Genomic DNA, 20,084 nt, shown 5'->3' with positions numbered 1-20,084 from the left:
ATGGGTTACCAGTAAAAGTATAGGCATTAAAAAGGTTATGATGCAGAATAGGTGTTTACCGCAGTAGGCGGAAAGGTATAGGAATATATTAGCTATAGATAAGGCGACATGTGGTGAAATAAATTTGGTGGTAAGTATTTTAGATGTTTTGGTTGAGATATGTTCAGAGAAGTTAGGACTGTGTGATTACTTTACCTCTAGATCAGTTTGAGCAGTGTGTTCTTGTTAAGTGTTAGTTTTATTTTAAGAGATGTGTCCCCAGTACATAACCAGCAGCATTTCTCTGTGTTGAGCTTCAACCTCCAGAGCTAACACCATTCGTCTACCTTGATGAATTCATGTTGAATTGTTTGCATAGTAATATATGCATCGCAAATGTTAGTTTTATAGATAACTTTTAAGTCCTCCGCTTAAAGGTAGGTCTAACCTGTGTAAAGCATCTGCATAGATTGTCGATGCAGAATGTAAAATGCATTGGACCCAAGATACTACCCTGAACAACACCACCGGTTATTGGTCGAAATGTAGATGTTGTAGAGTTAATTTCAGTTACTTGGTATCTAATTTTGAGAAAAGACCCCATCCATTGCAACAGGTGGTTTGAATTCCAGCTGGCTGAAGTCTGTTGATAAGAAGATTATGAGGTATCTTATCAGAAGCTTTCTTAATATCAAAATATAGTGTAATCACTAGTTTCTTTTGGTCACGTATACAAGTAACCTCGTTAAAGAAATCAATCAGGCATGTACTGCAAGACCTTGTTCTGATAAATCTGTGTTGTAACGAGCCTATTTGATCTAACTTAGATAGATGAGCAGAGAGCTGATCTTATATCACCTTTTTCCATCGTGTGATATAACTGGGCTGACATTTGTAGGTCTGTAGTTTTCAGTCCTGATTTGTGTTTGGGGACAACATACGTTGCCTTCTATGTTTCAGTGTATGTACCTGCCTCTGAGGGTAATGCGAATTTTTCGAGTAGTGGAGTTTATATGTTCAGTCCTGAAGAAGCTCACACTAAAGAATCTGTCCTAATAGGCCCACATCAAAGGGTGGTTGACGGATTACCTCTCGCACTCGCAGCAACAGAAATGTTGCTGAGCCATGTTGTAGTTGGATGTTGTGGCGGAGTTGGTCTAACCTTCGTCGGTCAGTTGTACCTCCACGCTTAAGAATAGCCTTTTCTGAAGTTTCACAAGGTTTCAAAATATCCCTGGTAGACACACTAAGTGTGATATACCGATTGATATTGCTCGGAGGAATTGTGCACGTGGGTCCGACAATCCATGCTTGTGAAAGTCAACTTCTGCGTTAACAGTACAACACTTAGTACTTCTGAAGAACACAATTAGGCTAAACATAGAACAATATATTCGAAGTGAATAAAGACAGGTTAAATAGGATGACCACGTCTGCGAGGCTCTGTCATGCCACCCGATTGAATCGGTTAATTAATTACTCCCCCTTTCCACATTGTTGACCTACACTTCGTGTTGATCGTCTAGTGTGCATTTTCCCAGTTATCTCATGCTCAACTTTGAGGATTATGTGATTAAAACCAATACCACTACAGACTTACAGACCCATTGATTTTGGAGATTTATTTACCGATACAAGGCTTATCGTCACTGGTCGCGAAATGAACAGTGGCTCTGCACACCAACTTGATGTGTTCGATTTTGTCACACTTGAAACATATACAATGACGAAATGCACATGAATTACGAGAGTAAAGTTCACCTCTGTTAACTAATTAGCAATTCTTTATTGAACTGTTTCCCATGTGTCCACAAGCACAGAGATTACAGCTAATATGACACCTGCCCATAAAAAATTGAATACGAATTGTATTAGGACAATGAAGTAGCCTGGGAGTCAATTTCATGCACTGGTTCCTGAATAATAAATGGGTCTCTAGCATTTTGGTGGGAGCTTTTCAGAATTTCGGCGAACTCTGTTTACAGAGTTTGCTTGTTAAATCCTACAGTTAATCAGTCATACAGCTGGACGTGAAGTTGATCACTGAATTTACATTTCGTGAAAGGTTTCTACAGTTTGAGAACGATCACTTCTTTATCTAGTTATTCTGATGGGTCACTTTATGAAATTTCGCTGTTTCACGATATTCGAACTTTGCACATTCTGTACGATGTAATGGAAAATCTTTGAGGGGTCCGTAAAGAAATGAAATAGGCTTGTCTCAAAATGACGAATGTTTCTAAGTTATAGGAATCTCTGGTGGCTGGTACTTTGCCAAACCCACATATGTTATTCCAGCTTCTGGACAAACCAAGTCTTGTTAAGCGATGACTATTTGGTCAGTGTGCGTTTGGGCAACAGGATGATCAACGTTGTTCACTGTTTATATACCTCCACCTTGGCGATTAATAAGCGTCATAATGTACCTGGAAGTATTTATCGTTGACTGCTAGACACTACACCATTCATATATCATCTGTAGGTCATTTTGAAGCTATGGACTACTATCGAAAGGCTCAGGAATTTTCGTCCTCAAAAACTTGCGCTCAGTGACAGAATGAGAAAGTGAGGAGCGGAAATAGAAATAAAACGGCAGGGATGCTGACGAAAAGGAACCAATAATTACAAATTTTCGAACGGTGAGGCTCCAACAAAAGATATTGGCAAAGCCACTTAAGGTTCATCATGAAACCATTTAAATAGTGTTTGAATCTGTCAAACAAATGTTCGGAGCCTACCCAACAATCATTAGGACTTGGTTATACAGACAGACCTTAACAGAAAGGATATGATAGCGGCCACAGAAACTTAAATGACCTAGTCTGTAAACACTAGGGGACTAGGATTTGAAAATCTCACACTATTAAGTGTTGACGGAACCCAGATGAGTGAAAGAGAATGAATATCTTTGTTCCTTAGAAATACTCTCCTCATTACCATTATCGACAACGTACCCCATAAAAGTGGAAAGTTCATATTATTAAGCTGCCGCTTGAAATACAAATGACAAGAACTGATTGGTTCGATTAGTTGTGTTGTGGTGTTAGACAGACCCAACACTTGGTATTCAATTGGTGAATGCTTGATTTTAGGGGACTTTAATGCACTTACTGTAGGGTGGAAAAATTTCGGGACAGAGTCATCAGAAAATCCCTTCAAAAAGAACTAGTTGTAGAATCCATTTGAACGTTTCGTGTGTGAAAATTCCTCCATACATACATCCATAGCTTATTCTCAATGTTTTTGTTGTTTGTACATTATTGTTAGTATTTTTTGATACCATTTTGTATTGTGGTGTTTCATTTCATGATAGTTTGCTCTGTTTCTTCTGTTGCTTTCATTGGGTTTCTTTATTCTTCTTGAACTGTATACAATTTGTTTTAATTGCTATTATTCTGGCGGCTGCCATATTGACTGCTCGCTCTTTGATTGTGCGGCTTGATTTTGACTGGGATAGTGCATTTTTGGTTGTAATTTGGAGCACTTTCCCAGAAATTGAAACACTTTGTGTTATAAAATAGCCGCTTAAACGGAATCTTACTTGATCTATCTAGAAAGGATAGAATAACGCTTACCTTTTGGTGTTTTCGATCGAATATTTTGGTATCAATTGTTGGTTGAATAACTGGGTAGTAATATTTGTTTAAATAAATTTGTACTTTTGTATATACGATGAAATTTAGAACCGTTACTACATCAAACACTTTGTTTTGATTTCAATTGAAACGAGTTTCTAAACTTTTACTGTAGTTATTCAACCACATCCAGACCTATTGGAATTTAGGTTTGGATCTTACACTAGTTGATTGGCTGTTACATGTGCATTGGTGCGACATCTCAAAAAAACAACTGGTTACGACTCAGTTACGGAATCAGACTTACTGGATCTCATGTTGACTCACTATGAGGCTTCCGCCACAAGCCTTAATTAAATGCCATCCCTAGTTAAGAGTGGAGGTGCAGTTATAGGTTTGGATTTACATATCGTTGTCAGTAACAGTGTATCAGCCTGACTGAGGTCAAACATTTGGAAGGCAAATGAATAAGAAATAATGCATTCACTGCCCTCAGTAAGTAGAACAGTGAAACTTAGACACTTTATAGAGACTGTACTTGAGGTGATTAGGAATTCATAAATAAAAGTTACAGCATAGCACGTTCCTTAGACTAAACCTAAAGATCCGAGGTACCCCTCACCAAGATTCATTAAAAAAGTTCTTACAAATACCATAACAAATTGGTTCAAAACGCGGGTATTACATACAAGCATCCGATCCCTTCTTAAAAGAGACAGCGATCTGTTGAAAAAGGCTCAAAGAACAGCTACTATGTGGATTCCGGGAATCTCAAGGCTGCCCAACGACAGGATGCCGGATGAGCTAGACCTATTTCCCTAGTGATATAGAAGTACTAGAGATGACTTGATCAGTTTCTAGATTACATAGTGGTAAATTGATATCTGAAACGACCTTAATTTTCTTGTCTTTCAAAACAGAGAATTCACGATGACATTTGGGAAAAGTCTGTGGCATTAGGTAGCCAAGTTCGGCATAAGTGCGCTTATCTATGCTACTAGAATAATCAACTTATTCCCAACTTGTAGATTTGCCATTGTGTGACTACCTAATCTATGTTGAGTGTGAGTCTTTTTAGTTATCGTATGTTTGGCTTCAAGGGTTGTGTGGTTGAGAACCAATACACTACAAGTTCATAAGCGCAGAACAAATCACCTGTCGGCTGACTATCGACCATCCTCTAGAATTATTGGTTTGTGAAACTTTTTACGTGCGGTCGAAACTGCGTCTGTCAACGCATTCGGAAAGAATTTGGATCAATTGAGAGTCCGCCATCTCGAGGGCTAACATAGGACAGAATATCATGAAACATGCAGAGCTATAGTGAAATAAAAATGATGAATGAATGTGCAAAATTTGTTGTGCACTCATTGTAAGAACAGTTAGATTTCACATATGTACTTTATTTGTTCACGAATACATGAGACATATAGCCAGTCTAAATGTGTTGATATATAGAAGACTTGTGAAGGGCGCGGTTATTAATATGATGATTACTTTGGGGTAAGTAGTGCTTTAGCTCGTGAATGTGTTTCCGAGCTGAATTCTGTTGTCCTATTGAGTTCCAACACTTTTTATTTTATGTCTTCACTTTTCCAAATTAATTTTCGATATTATTAAGTTGAGCTCAGTGTCCCAATTTTTCGCCATTGCAAGCTATGTTACATCCGACTCCATTTTCCATTGCAAGTGTGCAATTCTATGAAGAGTAGCCGTTTACTGAGAAGCAGCGACAAATCGCGAATCTATCATTATACGTTTAAAACCGTTATTTATAAACTTGTAGTTTATGTTGCCTCCCTTGCATTTATTCTTCAGTCTTCAGTAATAAGGATAGGAGGTCTAGTAACCTATTTTAATCCTTGCAGTTTGTTACACTGTGGAGGTCCAATCTCGTCTTGAATATATCAACAGAAGGTGCTGATATTACGTGTTCTGGTAGAGAATTCCAGTAATTCACTACTCGGTGCGAGAAACGAAACTCCAGACGTAGACGATTTGATCTCGGTTTTTGGACTTTCTTTGAATGTCCTCTCAAATGACCAGCCCTAGACGGGAGGAAAAGATAGGACATGTTAGTACCAAGGTCATCGTTCAGGATACGATATGCCAATATTAGATCACCCCGTATTCGCCGGTAAGATAACGGAAATAAGTTGAGGTGTCAGTCTGTCTTCATAAGATAGGCCAGACAGGCCTTTTACCATTTTTGTCCCGTGGCGTTGGACTCGTTCCAACATATCCGCCTCATATTTGAAACAAGGACTCGCTGCTTGAATCCCATATTCCAAATGTGGCCGTACGAAAGTTGGGTATAATAATCTAAACATTTCCCCATCCAGATACCGGAAAGATCTACGAATAGACCATAATACCCTATAGCCTTTTGCAGCAGCAGCCTTACAGTGACTGGTTGTTTTGAGATCATTACTTAGTATGACTCCTAAATCTTTATAGTTTCTTACTTTGGGCAATACTAGACCACATATTGTGTAGTGATACGAATCATCGTAGTTATTTAATTGCATCACCACACTTTTATTAGGGTTTACTTCTAGTGACCACCTGTTCATCCATGCCACTAATGAGTTAAGGTCTTCCTGTAAAACTATTCTGTCTGACATGCTATATATGGGTCTCCAAATCTTAATGTCATCGGCGAATAGTAGGACGGATGACTTAGCTATAGCTGGTAATTCATTTATATAAAGTAAAAAGAGAAGAGGACCTGAAATTGTGCCTTGGGGGACTCCACTTTTTACTAGTTCCCACGACGAGAGAGCCCCATTTACTCTTACCCTTTGTCTCCTTCCATGAAGAAAGTCACTTATCCAGTCTATGACTGCATAATGAATTCCAAAACTTTCCAGTTTTAATTTAAGACCAGAATGGGAAACCTTATCAAACGCTTTACTTAGATCTATGAAAATGACATCTACAGGAATATTGCGATCTTTTGCCTTAGCCCAATATTCTCTTGCAATGAGATTTGTCAAACATGATAGACCTTTTCGAAAACCATGTTGTTCCTTGGACAAAAGATCATGTCTTTCCACGTAGTTTATAACAGCCATCCTAATAATTTTTTTCCACTAGTTTTACAACTGCACTAGTTAAGCTGACGGGTCGATAGTTACTAACTAAATCCCTACTCCCAGCCTTATACACTGGACTGATTATTGCGTCTTTCCAGTCTCTGGGCAATCTGGACTGCCGCAGGGACATATCAAACAGTATCGCTGAGGGTTCAGCAATAACATCTGAGAGGGCTTTCATAATCCGAGGATGAATATCATCAGGACCACTAGACTTATCAGGTTTGAGATGCTGAAGTAGCCTTAAAACAGTTTCTTTAATAACTACAGGGTCCATCAACAAGTCGCCACAATCACAATGAATAGGTAATCGTTCCTCATTATTGGTAGAAAAAACTTTACTGAAATATTCCGGAAAAGCTTCCGCTTTTTCGGTATCATTTCTTGCCAAACTTAACGGATTTTCTTGTATCAAAAGTGATGGTATTCCATCACTTCTTTGAGTTCGCCTCTTTATATACGAGAATAACCGTTTTGGACTATGTTTGCAATCCCTAACCAATTGTTTTTCGTATGACCGTCTAGTCCTACTAATTAACGCTTTACAAGTATTTCTAATCTTACAATAACTGGATCTGTACTGTTCTAAGCCAGTAGAGATGAACATGTTCCAGTGTTTTTTCCTACGCCTAAGAAGTTTCTTAACTTCCTTATTTATCCACGGTGGACTATTGTTCGGTCTACGTGGTACCAAGTATGGTATGAACGGGGACGTGACTGCACTAAACTTGCCTTTAAATACAGACCACGCCTCGTCAACTGATGAGCTAGTATCTACTAACCAATCTATCTTAGTAGCACGATCCTGAATGGCTGGTATGTTAGCTGTCTATGTGTTTGGGCGAGGCTTAATCTGATCCTATATCATATCGCTAGCTCTAAACGTGAATGATAAAACAGCGTGATCGCTATTTACTAACGGGGGAAGAATATTTAGGTTGGCAATATCCTCAGTCTCATGGGTAATTACCAAGTCCAACAGAGAAGAACCTTGGTTTACACCAAAACGTGTAGGTTTGGATACATGCTGTACTATTGCATGTTCCATTACTGTTTCCAAGAGCCTGCTATCAAATGAGTTTATAGAGCATTTCGTGGTCATCTCAGTCCAACTAATGTCAGGTGCATTAAAGTCTCCTAATATCAAGCATCTGTTATTTGCACTCCATAGCCGAATGTGCTCTAAAATAAAGTCATCAGCTAAGCAGATTGGGCTGCGATAGATGACACCGAGTGCAAATGTACAACATCCGACAGTGAGCTCACAGCTAATGACTTCACTAGTTCCACTATCATGGGATTCGTAGACGGAGGAGCGGATATTTATACTATTGGCTATGTATAGAAGGACGCCACCTCCTTTCCTGCATCTATGTCTATCACTTCTTAAACAATGATATCCGGATAATTCTGGGGTGATATCGAAATTATGGACTAACCAAGTTTCCGTCACAGCTACAATGAGTGGTCTTAATTTGTCCACTAATGCTCCTAGCTCGTAGAATTTATGTCTTAGACTACGGGCGTTGGCATATATAACTCTTAGGGAGAACGACCTATCCACACAGGCCTTGGTAGCATTCGCTTCCAAGACCTGACTATTCGAAAACCCACTAATCGGAGATTTTCTTCACCGTTTTGTCGACGGGTTTCTAGTTCAGCTAGTGCCGTCTTCCTTTTTATTCTATCTTCAAGAGACACATCCGGTCTAATTCAAATGTCAGAGTTGTCGTGACTTCGAGCGTTACTTAACAGAAGATCACGTTGTTTTTCCGACCCTAAGATTACCTTAAGGAGTCTACACGGTCGGGGTAGAACACTGTCATCAGCCCTTTTACCTATTCTAACTAATTTTTTGACCTGAACACCTTTATTGTTATCTGGTAAAGTAAAAAGAGAAGAGGACCTAAAATTGTGCCTTGGGGGACTCCACTTTTTACTAGTTCCCACGATGAGAGAGTATACCATATGGTATACTATGCTCCCTCGAATTAGAATTCAGACATTTCTCATTCACTTTATAACACTCACTTTTATTATTATTACTAGTATTATCGTTTTTTATACTACGTCACTTATCTTCTTTCATTCCCACTTCATGTACTCCCATTTTTCAACTTATGCAGCAGCTAGCCTATAGTGGAAACCCTGCCCTATCTAAACGATCTCCACCCACTATCTGGTCGAAAGTGAATGCTTCCACCAAATACATATACTGAACCGGTCTTTCTGCAACTGCATATCCATTCAAACTGGCCTTTAACGTTCGCACACTAATGCAGATCAGACAATAGATAAGGTTGGCTATATCTTTAGAAAGGTCTCAACAGCGATGTCTGTTTTCTATCCGAGACCTGTATTCAAGTCTCTAGTGAAGTACTACAAATTCGCTCTCCATCTACCGCTTCAGAAAGCTTGTTTCGCGTGCGTTTGTCTGGGGACCCTGTGGCATCTAAGTCTAGTTTTGCTGGCGCACTAAACGCCAGTGCTGAGGCAGCACTGATCGATTGGATCCCCATTGACAGTCGATTATATGTTGTTAGATTAGAAAGTTCCATCAAAGTGAGAAGTTATCCGTGTGAGAAACGTTGTCTGTTCGTCATCGCCTACACTCCCACTGATTGCAGTCTGTATGAGACCAAGGATGAGTTTTACCTCAAGTTAACTGTTTTTCTACGGAAAGTGCGTTCGACAGATATTGTAGTACTAGCCGGAGACTTGAATGCATAGGTTGGGCGTCCAGGCACAGAAGAGAGTCGTTTAGGTGGCCGATGTGGACTTATTGGTCGCAGGTCAGATAACGGGGACTGTCTACTGCAACTTTGCGCAGACCACAACCTGTTTCTAGCTAGCACTAACTTCCGGCACAGTCATCGCCGATGTGCCACCTGGCGTCCTCCCACTGTATCTCAAGCCTGGACTTAGATTGATCACATCGCGACCAGCTACCGCTGGCATGGTTGTGTACAAGACTGCCGCTCCTTTTGCAGTACCTATCTGGACTCTGGTCATGCCCTGGTCTGCGCCAATCTTACCTTACTTTTCAGTGGCCAACGAATTGATCGTCATCAACGGATTGATGTCAGTAAATTGGTTGCAACTTCTGTTGCAAGTAAGTATGGAACCGAGCTACACTCTAGGCTAGCTACCATTCCACCGAAAAGTATAGATGAGCATTGGTTGCAACTGCATGACGCCATGAAGATGGCAAGTAAAGACGCTTGCGGCTTCGCGAAACGTCCCGCTTATAAGCACTGAGTTTTTTCAGACTCCTTACAACTCATCGAAGCCCATCGGTCCACTCCGGGTGACCGTGAGTTTGACCATTAGCGAAGGCTGTTACAAAATTGAATTGGGCAAAGCTTACGTAAGGGCTAAGAAGCCTGGTGATGGGAGCGTGCAATGAGCTGAAAGCAGCAGCTGCATCTGGTGACTGCCGTAAGCTCTTTCAACTCATCCGGGGTTACTGGTGTGTGTGAAACAATCCATGTAGATGACAGAATACCAATCAACAACATCTATCGACATCTTGGACGATAAGCAGAGTTTTTCGAGTAGTAGTTTAACTGGCCTGCTGCCCCGACAACTTAGATCGGACTGTTCTGCTGTCCATGACCGGTGACGACTGATCCACCTAACGAGGCTGAACTCCAACTCCTAAAGCGCCACATATCACCAGGCCCAGATGACCTAACTCCGGTCCTTTTATAGATGGTGGCGACTTTTTGGTTATTGAACTGACTGGTTTTGCAAAATTTTGAGAATTAGAAAGTGTGCCAACCTTCTGAAATGAGTTAACAGTCGTTCCTATCTTTAAGAATAGTTTACTTTACCTACACAACAACTATCATGGGGTAAGCCTACTGTCGATTGCATCCAAATCATTAGGTTCGTAGATTGTTCAAATCCAGGGAAAGATTGGCTCGCGAGGAGCAGGCTGCTTTTCGTTCTGATCAAGGATGTATTGGTCATATATCTTCACCCTCTGCCAAATGTTAGAACACCGTCATACCTATTATAGGTCAACAATCCTTGTGTTTCTTGACATTAGGGCCGCCTTCGATTCGTTGGACAGTGTCCATAGGTACGGTATGTGCTTTGTACCTTCGAAGTGCAAAGTACTTCTACAAGACTGGGAGAACCCTGATCCTGCACTCACCCTGGGTAATGAGCAGATAGGAGTAGTCGAGAAGTTCGTGTGTCTAGGTAGCCGCATAAGTGCTGGTGGTGGCGTGAGTGATGAGGTCAATTCATGTATAGTGAAAGCCAGAGCAGTTTATGGCATTCTGCGCCATCTTTGGCACCTTCGTAATGTTAGTCTGACTGTAAAAGGTCGGATCTACAACGCGTTGGTGAGAGTAGTTTTGCTCTATCCTTGTGGAACCTCGCCTCTCCGAGTTGAGAATGTTAAACAACTCTCTGTGTTTGATCATCGTTGTCTCCGAAAGATTGCTGACATCCAGTGGCAGCACCATATTAGTAATGTAGAAGTTCAGCATCGTGTGTTCGGGCACAGCGACGATAGTTCAATTGGTGTCACTATCTTAAAAAATCGATTTCGGTGGTTTGGACATACTCTACGAATGTTGTCCCAGAGAATTCCACGTCTTGCATTATTTGCCGACGCTGAGACTTGTTAGCAAAAACGGAGAGGTGGTTAGTGTATGACGTGGTATCGTGGTGTGAAAGAGAGCTGCGCAGGACTGGCTTCTGTTGGTCCTTCCCGACTCCTTGGCTGGGATCCGAGAGATGGTGCAACACAGTGGCTAGAGATGAGTCTTTTTATGATCAAATGAGCCGATATTTAAAATCCCTTTTCATGTTTCAATGAAAACCTGGTTGTTTTTAGGCTGCTTCATGCAAAAGATAGGTCTTGTTACTAGTACATGTATGTACCAGTTATTTTAACGTTGATAAGCACTATGCGTTATACGTCAGCCTTATGCGCTAGTTATAATTAAAATGTGTTCACAAAATATTTCATTGAGTACCAATCTTTTTGAACCTTGCAGGTGTGTTCCGAACCATTATACCGTGAATACTTGACCGTTCCCAGCCTGGTTTCTGCTGTACTCAGATTGCTTTCAGCGCTTAATGGATTTAACTTGTTCAATCTGCCTTAATGTCTTGTTCAGACCAGTTCATCTCCCTTGCAACCATCAATTCTGCAAGGATTGCATAGTTCAGGCTTTAAACTTCACTGCATATCAATGTCCTATTTGCAGATACAGACTTTCAAACTGGTTACGGAGAGTAAAAGATATGGATTCAGCAGTTTCGGAAAGTAAAGAAAATGAAATTCGAAGTCTTTTTCCAAATTATTATGATGCCAAAGAATCGGGAATGTCTCCTTCCTTATCTGAATCTGAAATCGAAACCCTTGCAGCAAAAAACACAGGTGTGGTTTGTTTTTTTGTTCAAAAGGTTGACATCAATGTTAACATTTATGTAGTTAGATGATCTATATGTTGTTTTCTTGAGAAAGTGGTGACATTTTTGTAGTTATATTGCATTAATTTTCAAAAAATCTTAATTGTTCGTATCACTTGTCATTCATTCAGATCCTATTCCAAACTGTTTTGCCGAACCAGGAGATGTGCATGATTATTATATGAAAGAGATCGAGAAGTACTCACATTTACGCTCTGTAGAAGAGAAAGAAAATGAAGAAGCTTCCTTAGCACTAGCTGCTCAGCTCCTATTTGAAGATGGTCTTAATTTGCCAGCAGATGACATTTTATCCTCTGGTAGGTTGATGCATTCGTAAAAATCAGAGTGCCAAGATAATAACTATCACATTGAAAATAACCTTACATCCATTGCTTCTTCCTCATCCAGAAGTAAAGGCGTAAAGAAAAAGTGCGAAAGAAGACAAAAAAAGAAGGCGACAAAAACAAGTAAGACATTGTTGGATTACGCTGTCAATACAGCTAAAATCGGATTCAAACCAGAAGTTGCAAATGAACAGGTACACTTAAATTTCTTCTCCTTAGAATTTTAATTAACCAGGGAGATAGATTTTAAAGATCTAAGCATCAATTTCATAATCTAAATGGTGATTTGTGAAATTTAGCCAGGCAGTTAAACCTATTGCTTATCAGGAAAAACGGTCCAGACAGTAATTATCACCATAAAAGAGAACCTAATTCTGCTAACAGCCAACTCAAATGTCAGTTTGGACTATGCGATTAGCTGCTCAACCGATTTCAATTAACTTCACCTACCCAGTACCTAGCTGTAGACGAGGGTTTTGATATTGGCCTATTTATTTTAGGCGAGATTCGGATTGCTGTTTCATACTTGAACCACTACGAAGCAGTAAAGTATTCTCAAGTAATTCAAAAAATATTAAGCTCTGATTTCAAAAATGTCTCTAAATAGTCCCGACCAAAGTACCTGTAGTGTGGTTCAAAACCACAATTCAATTTAAGTGTCCTGATAATTGCAATCAGACTATAGCTGCATCCTTGATGTGATAGTTCAACTTGTCAATTGTGACCATCCAGCCAAACTTTGTTCGGCGGAACATTTGTTCTTTGAGACTCTGCTGTACCAAACAGGTTAGTTGGATATCAATAAAACCAAAAATAGTGAATTTGAGGTCCTAGCTTTTGCTTGAGTCATTCTCTCTATGCACATCTATGACTTGGGGTAGTGTCAGTGAACAACCGAAACAAATAGTTTGTAGAGATTTTTCACTCATGACGATTCCGAAACGGATTCCTTATCTCTCATTGGTTCCTTAGCAGTCATTTGTTAGTGAAAACAATGTTCGCAAACCCAATAGTCAGGTTTTAATTTTTTTAGTTTCGAAGATCTTTCTTACTATCTATAATCATCAAACTTAGTTTTGTTTGTATGTGTCTAAATTACTGTGGGACTGAATTAGATTGGTCACTAACTCATTCATAGTAGCAGGCTAGTCGGAAAAAGTATGATGAGACGTAACGGAATAGTTTGCCTACGTGTGATAGGTCTAGACTCTGATCACTTTAATACGAGCACGAATTTGTTTGGCCTCACTGGACGCAGAAAAACTACACTAAGAAGACCCATTAGAATTGAACTGGGGGACGAGGAAACCAAAAGTAAGTTCCAGGAACAACTGAGTTCACATCTAGGCATTTCTATAAACGAGGCTGACTTAGATGTTTCTTGGAGATATACGAACAGCTGTGGAAACAGCAGTAACATCTATTAGTAATTTAAACCAAAGGGTTACAAAAAACTGATGGATTTCTTCCAAGTCTATTGCGCTGATGGATTCTCGTAAACTCATCCCGTCAGGCTCTGAACACGATGAAGGGCGAAAGCAAATCAGATCTGGGTTAACTAAAAGTCTATGGAATGATCGTCAGCAGTGGTGGGCAACGAAAGCAAAAGAAATGGAAAAGACAGCGGCTGTAGGCAACACCAGACAACTATTCAGACTAATAAAAGAAACCGGAATTATGAAGTCAATTGTAAGCGAGACGATCCCTGGAAAAGACGAGACTCTAACCTAAGTTCAAAAGGTTATAGCTATTCTGAAACGAGGAAAAGCAGCTGGTCCGAATGTCTTTAAATACGATGTTCCAATTTTAGTGATTAGGTTGACTAATATTTTAGCTAAAATCTGGGAGTTGGACGTAATCCCATCTGACTGGTCACAATCACCGATTGTCCCAGTATATAGTCAGTCAGTCAGTCACAACGTAGAACTTCGTACGTACGTACATCAGTTCGAGTTGCCATACCACATTAGCACAGAGATGCAGTTGTTGATTCAAATCCCATACTGGTAAGAGTATAAGCAGTAATCTGAAAGATTAGGGTTTGAAGATGTTATTCAAGGAGTACAATCCAGTGAAATAAATTTGAAAAGAAAAAAAAGGGCATGAGGAATTAAGAAGATTAGAATTTGGGAGAACACAAACAGTGGGTGCACCTTCACCGTTGCAAACGATTTTGAACCATATCATTCGTCCCAATATATAAGAAGCGGTCAAAATCATCCTGTGATAACCATATAGGGATTATATTAATTATCAGAAGGGGTTTTGTGGAGATTTAGTATTTTTCATAGTTGAAAGCGTGAGTCAATTGAAGCTAGACCACCATATAGGTTTTCGGACACAGACATGCTTATCGGCGTCCGACAATGATAGTTTTTCTTGACTTAAAAACAGCATTTGACTCTGTAGACCGAGAGGTTCTGTGTCAGTGTCTGTCATTGAAATGTGTACCTCAGAAGTACATAAACCTTGTGAGGGCTCTTTACTCGAACACTACCAATCGAGTGAGAGCTTATGACGAACTGTCATCTGATTTTCCAACCTCAAGTGGTATCCGTCAGATATGTCCACTATCTTTATTTTTGTTCAATTTCATCATAGACCTACTGCTGGAAATAACGCTGGAACGAGTATACTGCGCAGCAGTTCGCTCTGTTCTACTTCACGGCTGCGAAATGTGGCCATTAAGAGTAGAAGATACTCGTAAGTTACTAGTATTTGACCACAGATGTCTTAGAAATATTGCTCACATCTGCTGGGATCACTGGGTAAGTAATGGCGAGGTTAGATGCAGGGTATTGGGGAATGATGGTAAATCAGTTGATGAGGTTGTGAATTTTCATCGACTGAGATGGCTGGACCACGTTACGTATGCATGAACACCGATAACCAAGACGTACAATGCTGACTAGTATTGGCGATGGTTGGAAGACAGTTAAGGACGGCCAAACCGAAACATGGCATCAGTGCTTGGAGTCACTAACTTCTAGTCTATGACATGTTGGTGGGTGCAGACTATTAGTTTGGGGTCTGTGTGACTATCGTAACCAATGTTTGTAGGCTCTGTGACATGGCTCAGAATCGATCACAATGGTGTAGGTGTATACACTTCCTTTCTTCCCTTAAACCGTGAGATTAAAATTTCTTCATATCTGTCTTTCTTTCTGTACTATATCCTTATATACAACCTTTCTTTTATATATTACCACCACTAAACTATGAATTCGGTGTTCATCTTGTTGTGCTAATGAGGTGTGGCAAGTTGGACCGATGCATGTATGTGTCTGGTCCTGCGTTGTAGGTGACTGACGTGTAATAAGACTTCTGACTGCTACATTTTTTCCACTTTATAGATTTTATGTGATGAGACATTTGCTCGGAAGTTGCAGACTAAATATTCGAAACTGTTGGGTAATACGGAAGAGCATAAACGTCTGAAAAGTCGAAAATAACATTCTTGGTAATTTTGTGATTATCTGTGTAACAATTAAAACAATATTTAACGCTAGTTTATTTTGTCTTACAAGATGAATATACAGTGTTCGTGTTGTATATGATTAAGCCGAATGCATACAATTACCTAGAAGAGAAAAGTTAATTTCTCTAAAAACAATCTGCAGCTTACGATTTCTCGACCGACCATGTACTTTTCGAGGCGGTGAACACTCATTAGGCTCACGCTGTTTAATTAACATTCGAAAAAGATCAACTTGTGAGCGCTTTAATTATAAGATTAAACGTATTGTATTGAAGGCTGATAGTCGTAAGTATATTTAGAGAGCTTTTATGCGTGTACTTGTACACCATTTACAATGAATATAGAAACAATCTTTGTCATGTCATAGGTGTTTAACAATTTGTTTTTAACTGAGTGTTGCTTGGCTCCCAGAACTATCATAATGACTTACTGTGAGCATGAATTTTTCATATTATAAAGACCTGGAAACTATTCTATCACAACTGAAATTGTGATATTCTGAAATCAGAAAAACCATAAGGGACAAAATTACTGAGCGTATAAAAAATCGGCTGCAGATGAATCAAATGAATGTTACAAAGTTTTTCAGGAATAGTGTTCATATCGTACGATGCAGTTTTTATACATATAGACAGAAAAGTACATGTATAACCATCTGAACCAAACTAACTGTGATTTATGACTTATCATACTGAGATAAGGAACGTACATTAATGGGAAAGGCGAACAAATGAATTCCTCTTTAAGTAAAATAGAAACGAATAGATCAATTAAGAAACAATATTTACGTAAAATGGAAACACTTTGTAGGACAAATAGTTGGGGAATAAGTCTGTCTCTACACGCTTTTTTTAAGACTTTTGCAAGTACGCAGTGGTTTTTGTGTCCACTTACACCAAATTCGTCGAAACTTATCACAGAACGAGAACGGAACTTATGACATGTTTGGCAGACGATATCAACTAATTCTTCCGTTGGCCAAAATGAACTAGGACCATCCTCAAATTTGTCTGAATTAATGACGGTTAAACGCCGGATTCCCAATTTCTTCGTTGCAACGTCCAATTCACGCTCCCTTTCATGGCCAAGTCCACCATAATTCCCAGTGGTGAAGCAAAGCAGGTCGACGTCGTATCCGCTATTAACTAAGTTGAGTATAGTCGGAGCGAAGAACATACACTCATCATCTGGATGTGCAGTAACGATGAGGACTGGTTGTTCTATATTTTTTCTTTTACTTTGAGCAAGAAGTAAAAGACACAGCCATAAAATGAATGTGAAGATGTTCACCCCAATAACTGTAAGAGAAATGTTTTATCATAAACCAACGAGACAACAGGCATACAAAACAAAATCACGTGATTCACATTACCTAGCTATAAAATACAAAGAATCCGTGTCTATCCATGTTTATGTTTTCGAGAAGTATCTTCTGTATCTTCGAGTATTTCCTGTGTTAAAGAGCAAAAAGTTACTTTTTACCAGTGAAAGATAAAAGGTGTCTTTGGCACCAAACGATCATATGACACCTCATTAAAGTGGCGTTAATCAGTAAGTTTGAAATTACTTCCACTAAAAACATCTCGATTCCATTTCATAAGTGTTACTTGATCATGGAAAGAAAATTTACTCGATAAGTTATTGACCAAACATTTTACAATGTACGGAAAAAATAATTTAGGATTAGTGTACATTTAAAGTGCATATCCAACCAAATTTTGGCAGCCTAACAGAATTCATTTTTATTATCTTCAAGTGCTAATGAGTTAAGATAGCGTTTAGTATACTTTGTTATGATCAGTTACTCGGAAGTTATTGATTGTAAGTTTAAGGACATGTAATTCCATCTTTAAGTTTAAGCGATAATGCAGAATTCGGTACTAAGACACGGACTGATTTCATATCAAATTATGCCTTGAAAACATTTAGTAAACAGAAGTATTTGAAATACTAAGTTGTGGTAGACTTTATTTCCTTAATATATGCATTTAGTTAGTAAGCAACTCATAGCAAAATTGTCGAACCGGAGAAGTACAGTTCACAGTACCTAAAAGTTAAGTGTCTTTACTGTCGGCCGTACGTGTAGTTAAGATCGACCTTTAAATCCAATATTGCAGACTAAATAGCACAGGTTTTCGAAGACAATCATATGAACAGTTAAAGTTCATTTTGAAATAATTTAGGCAACTGACTGTCGCAATTATCAGTACGCGAATAAAATTAACTAGAATTGAGAAAATTAGTATAAGAGGACTTCAAAAAGTGTAGTGCTAATTTAAACACTAGGTAGAATAAAAGATAGGAAGTTGAAGGAATGTTTGACAGTCTGATTATATTATGCAAAGTTACTATTGAAGTATTTAAAAACTAGGCTAGCGAGGATCTACAGAAGGATGCATTGATGCCCGTCTTCTGTAGACAATACTAATTTTACCAGTTTGAAGGAAGAAATCTTGTAGTTTGCTTACGACGGATCACATATTTAACCAAACGAGAATAGGAATAACACATTTCCTTTTCATTTATTATTGTTCTGAAATTTTCTAATTCGATAAATACTATTTCAAAAAAACTTACGTAAGATTATCCACAGCATGATTTAGACAACTTGCATCAAAGCAGTGGTGGTCGTTGTCGTTAATTTTCACTGAACAATTTAAACCTCTGAGTCCTTAAAGATACAAATCTAGAGTGATAAAAAGACAAGAAGCTACTTGATTTATGGAATGATCATCATTTTTAAGCAATGTTGAGTCAACAAAACCTACTTAGGAGACGTAAGTGAATTTCACTATGGGGAAATGGAATTACTTAAGAGGAAAGAAATAACACCATTTCCTATCTAAACTAATCCGATATGACTGAAGGTATAATAATTAAGCTTACCGAAAAATTAAGAACCTTACTACCTGAAATATATATGGTCACCAAGATCACATTATCTTTATTCACATTAGGGATTTCACAGTGAATTCAAATAAAACTGCGGACAGTTATTTTTGGTGTAAGTGATAAAAAGAAAGCTGGGAATTGCGATTTAAAGTAGCAAGACGGGAAAAGGTATTAACTGAGATGAAAACGTACTGTCTGAAGGCCATATAATTTGAATGATACTCTCCGTCTCCCTATATTGAAATAGATGTGACAGTATGCAGATCACTGCATGGAAGATGAGTGCACATACCGATTGTCGCTGAGGTTTTAGGATAGTTTGAAGAGATGTATTTCACGTCGTACAAAGCTTTTTTTGTTCTTAACACTATTTTTCTGTACAGAAACAATATCTGAAGACAGAAGAAACTGATGACTAGAAAAAAGTGAAAAACTATAAATTGTTAGAACCAATAGTGGAAACAAATACAAAGAGAATCAGTAAACTCGAAACTACGAACGATAAAACACTTTTCGACAAAAAACGATACTCTTGGCAAATACTTTAACTGAAATAAAATCAATTAAACGAAAATAGTAGTCTTGGTAAGTCATGATGATCAATACTATAACATCAACTCGGCAACGAAAAATAACACTGTCCTTTCTTAGGAGTAAATATTACTAATTTCGTTGCTCTACTCAAGTCTATTGTAATATTCGTGGGTTTTAATAAACTGTTTGGTCACATACATATTCATACATACGTATTCAAATGCGCAGTAACAAGTTCGACCTTGGGCTGACAGTAGTCGCCTTCGGACAATCTGATAATTGAAACCAGTAAGGTTTCGAACCCGTTACACGCGTGCGACCTACTGTATGTCTGTTTTGCATTTCATTACCTTGTGAGAGTTCAATGATAAAATATATTCAGTATCCTGCACATGAGTTTGTATAGACCTACTGATTTCTTTCAGTATGGAAAGGACAGGAGGCTTGATGGCCTGTGTTAGTCCTGGCAATGATGGTCTCTCAGTTGATCCAACTTTCTTTTGAAAGAGTCGACGGATGGAGCCTCAACCACGTGCTGAGGTAATGAATTCCACTCGTTGATTATTCGATGGGAAAGTCGGTAGTCAGCTGGCAAGTAATTCGTTCTGGGCTTGTGAACTTTTTTGGAGTGTCCTCGTAGATTTTCTGTTTTGGAAGACAAGAAAAATGAGGGCATATCAGGTGCAAATTTGTCATTAAGCAATTTGAAAACTGTAATCAAGTCGTCTCTGATTCTTCTATATGACAGCGGGAATAG

The 20,084-nt window shown here is 38.8% G+C and overlaps 2 protein-coding genes across 2 annotated transcripts; one reads left to right on the top strand and one right to left on the bottom strand.

Annotated features, from left to right (window-relative positions):
* Window positions 1-11,512: 11,512 nt before the first annotated feature.
* Window positions 11,513-12,650, top strand: Smp_141160 (hypothetical protein; the record flags this gene model as incomplete). The annotated part of the gene is made up of 3 exons (XM_018793386.1): window positions 11,513-12,047; window positions 12,211-12,400; window positions 12,488-12,650. The coding sequence occupies exons 1-3, from the start codon at window positions 11,744-11,746 to the stop codon at window positions 12,648-12,650; spliced, it is 657 nt and encodes a 218-aa protein (XP_018647904.1). The 5' UTR covers window positions 11,513-11,743.
* A 27-nt stretch (window positions 12,651-12,677) lies between these two features.
* On the bottom strand, window positions 12,678-18,497 carry Smp_035080 (putative n-acetylglucosaminyl-phosphatidylinositol de-n-acetylase; the record flags this gene model as incomplete). Its single annotated transcript, XM_018793385.1, has 3 exons — window positions 12,678-12,697; window positions 16,690-17,199; window positions 18,479-18,497. The coding sequence occupies 3 exons, from the start codon at window positions 18,495-18,497 to the stop codon at window positions 12,678-12,680; spliced, it is 549 nt and encodes a 182-aa protein (XP_018647903.1).
* Between the last annotated feature and the right edge of the window lie 1,587 nt (window positions 18,498-20,084).

The sequence above is a fragment of the Schistosoma mansoni genome, chromosome 1 (assembly GCF_000237925.1).
Source record: "Schistosoma mansoni strain Puerto Rico chromosome 1, complete genome".
Classification (NCBI taxonomy): domain Eukaryota; kingdom Metazoa; phylum Platyhelminthes; class Trematoda; order Strigeidida; family Schistosomatidae; genus Schistosoma; species Schistosoma mansoni.
The sequence above is the reverse complement of the archived record's forward strand: the minus strand, read 5'-3'. Positions and strand labels throughout refer to the sequence as shown.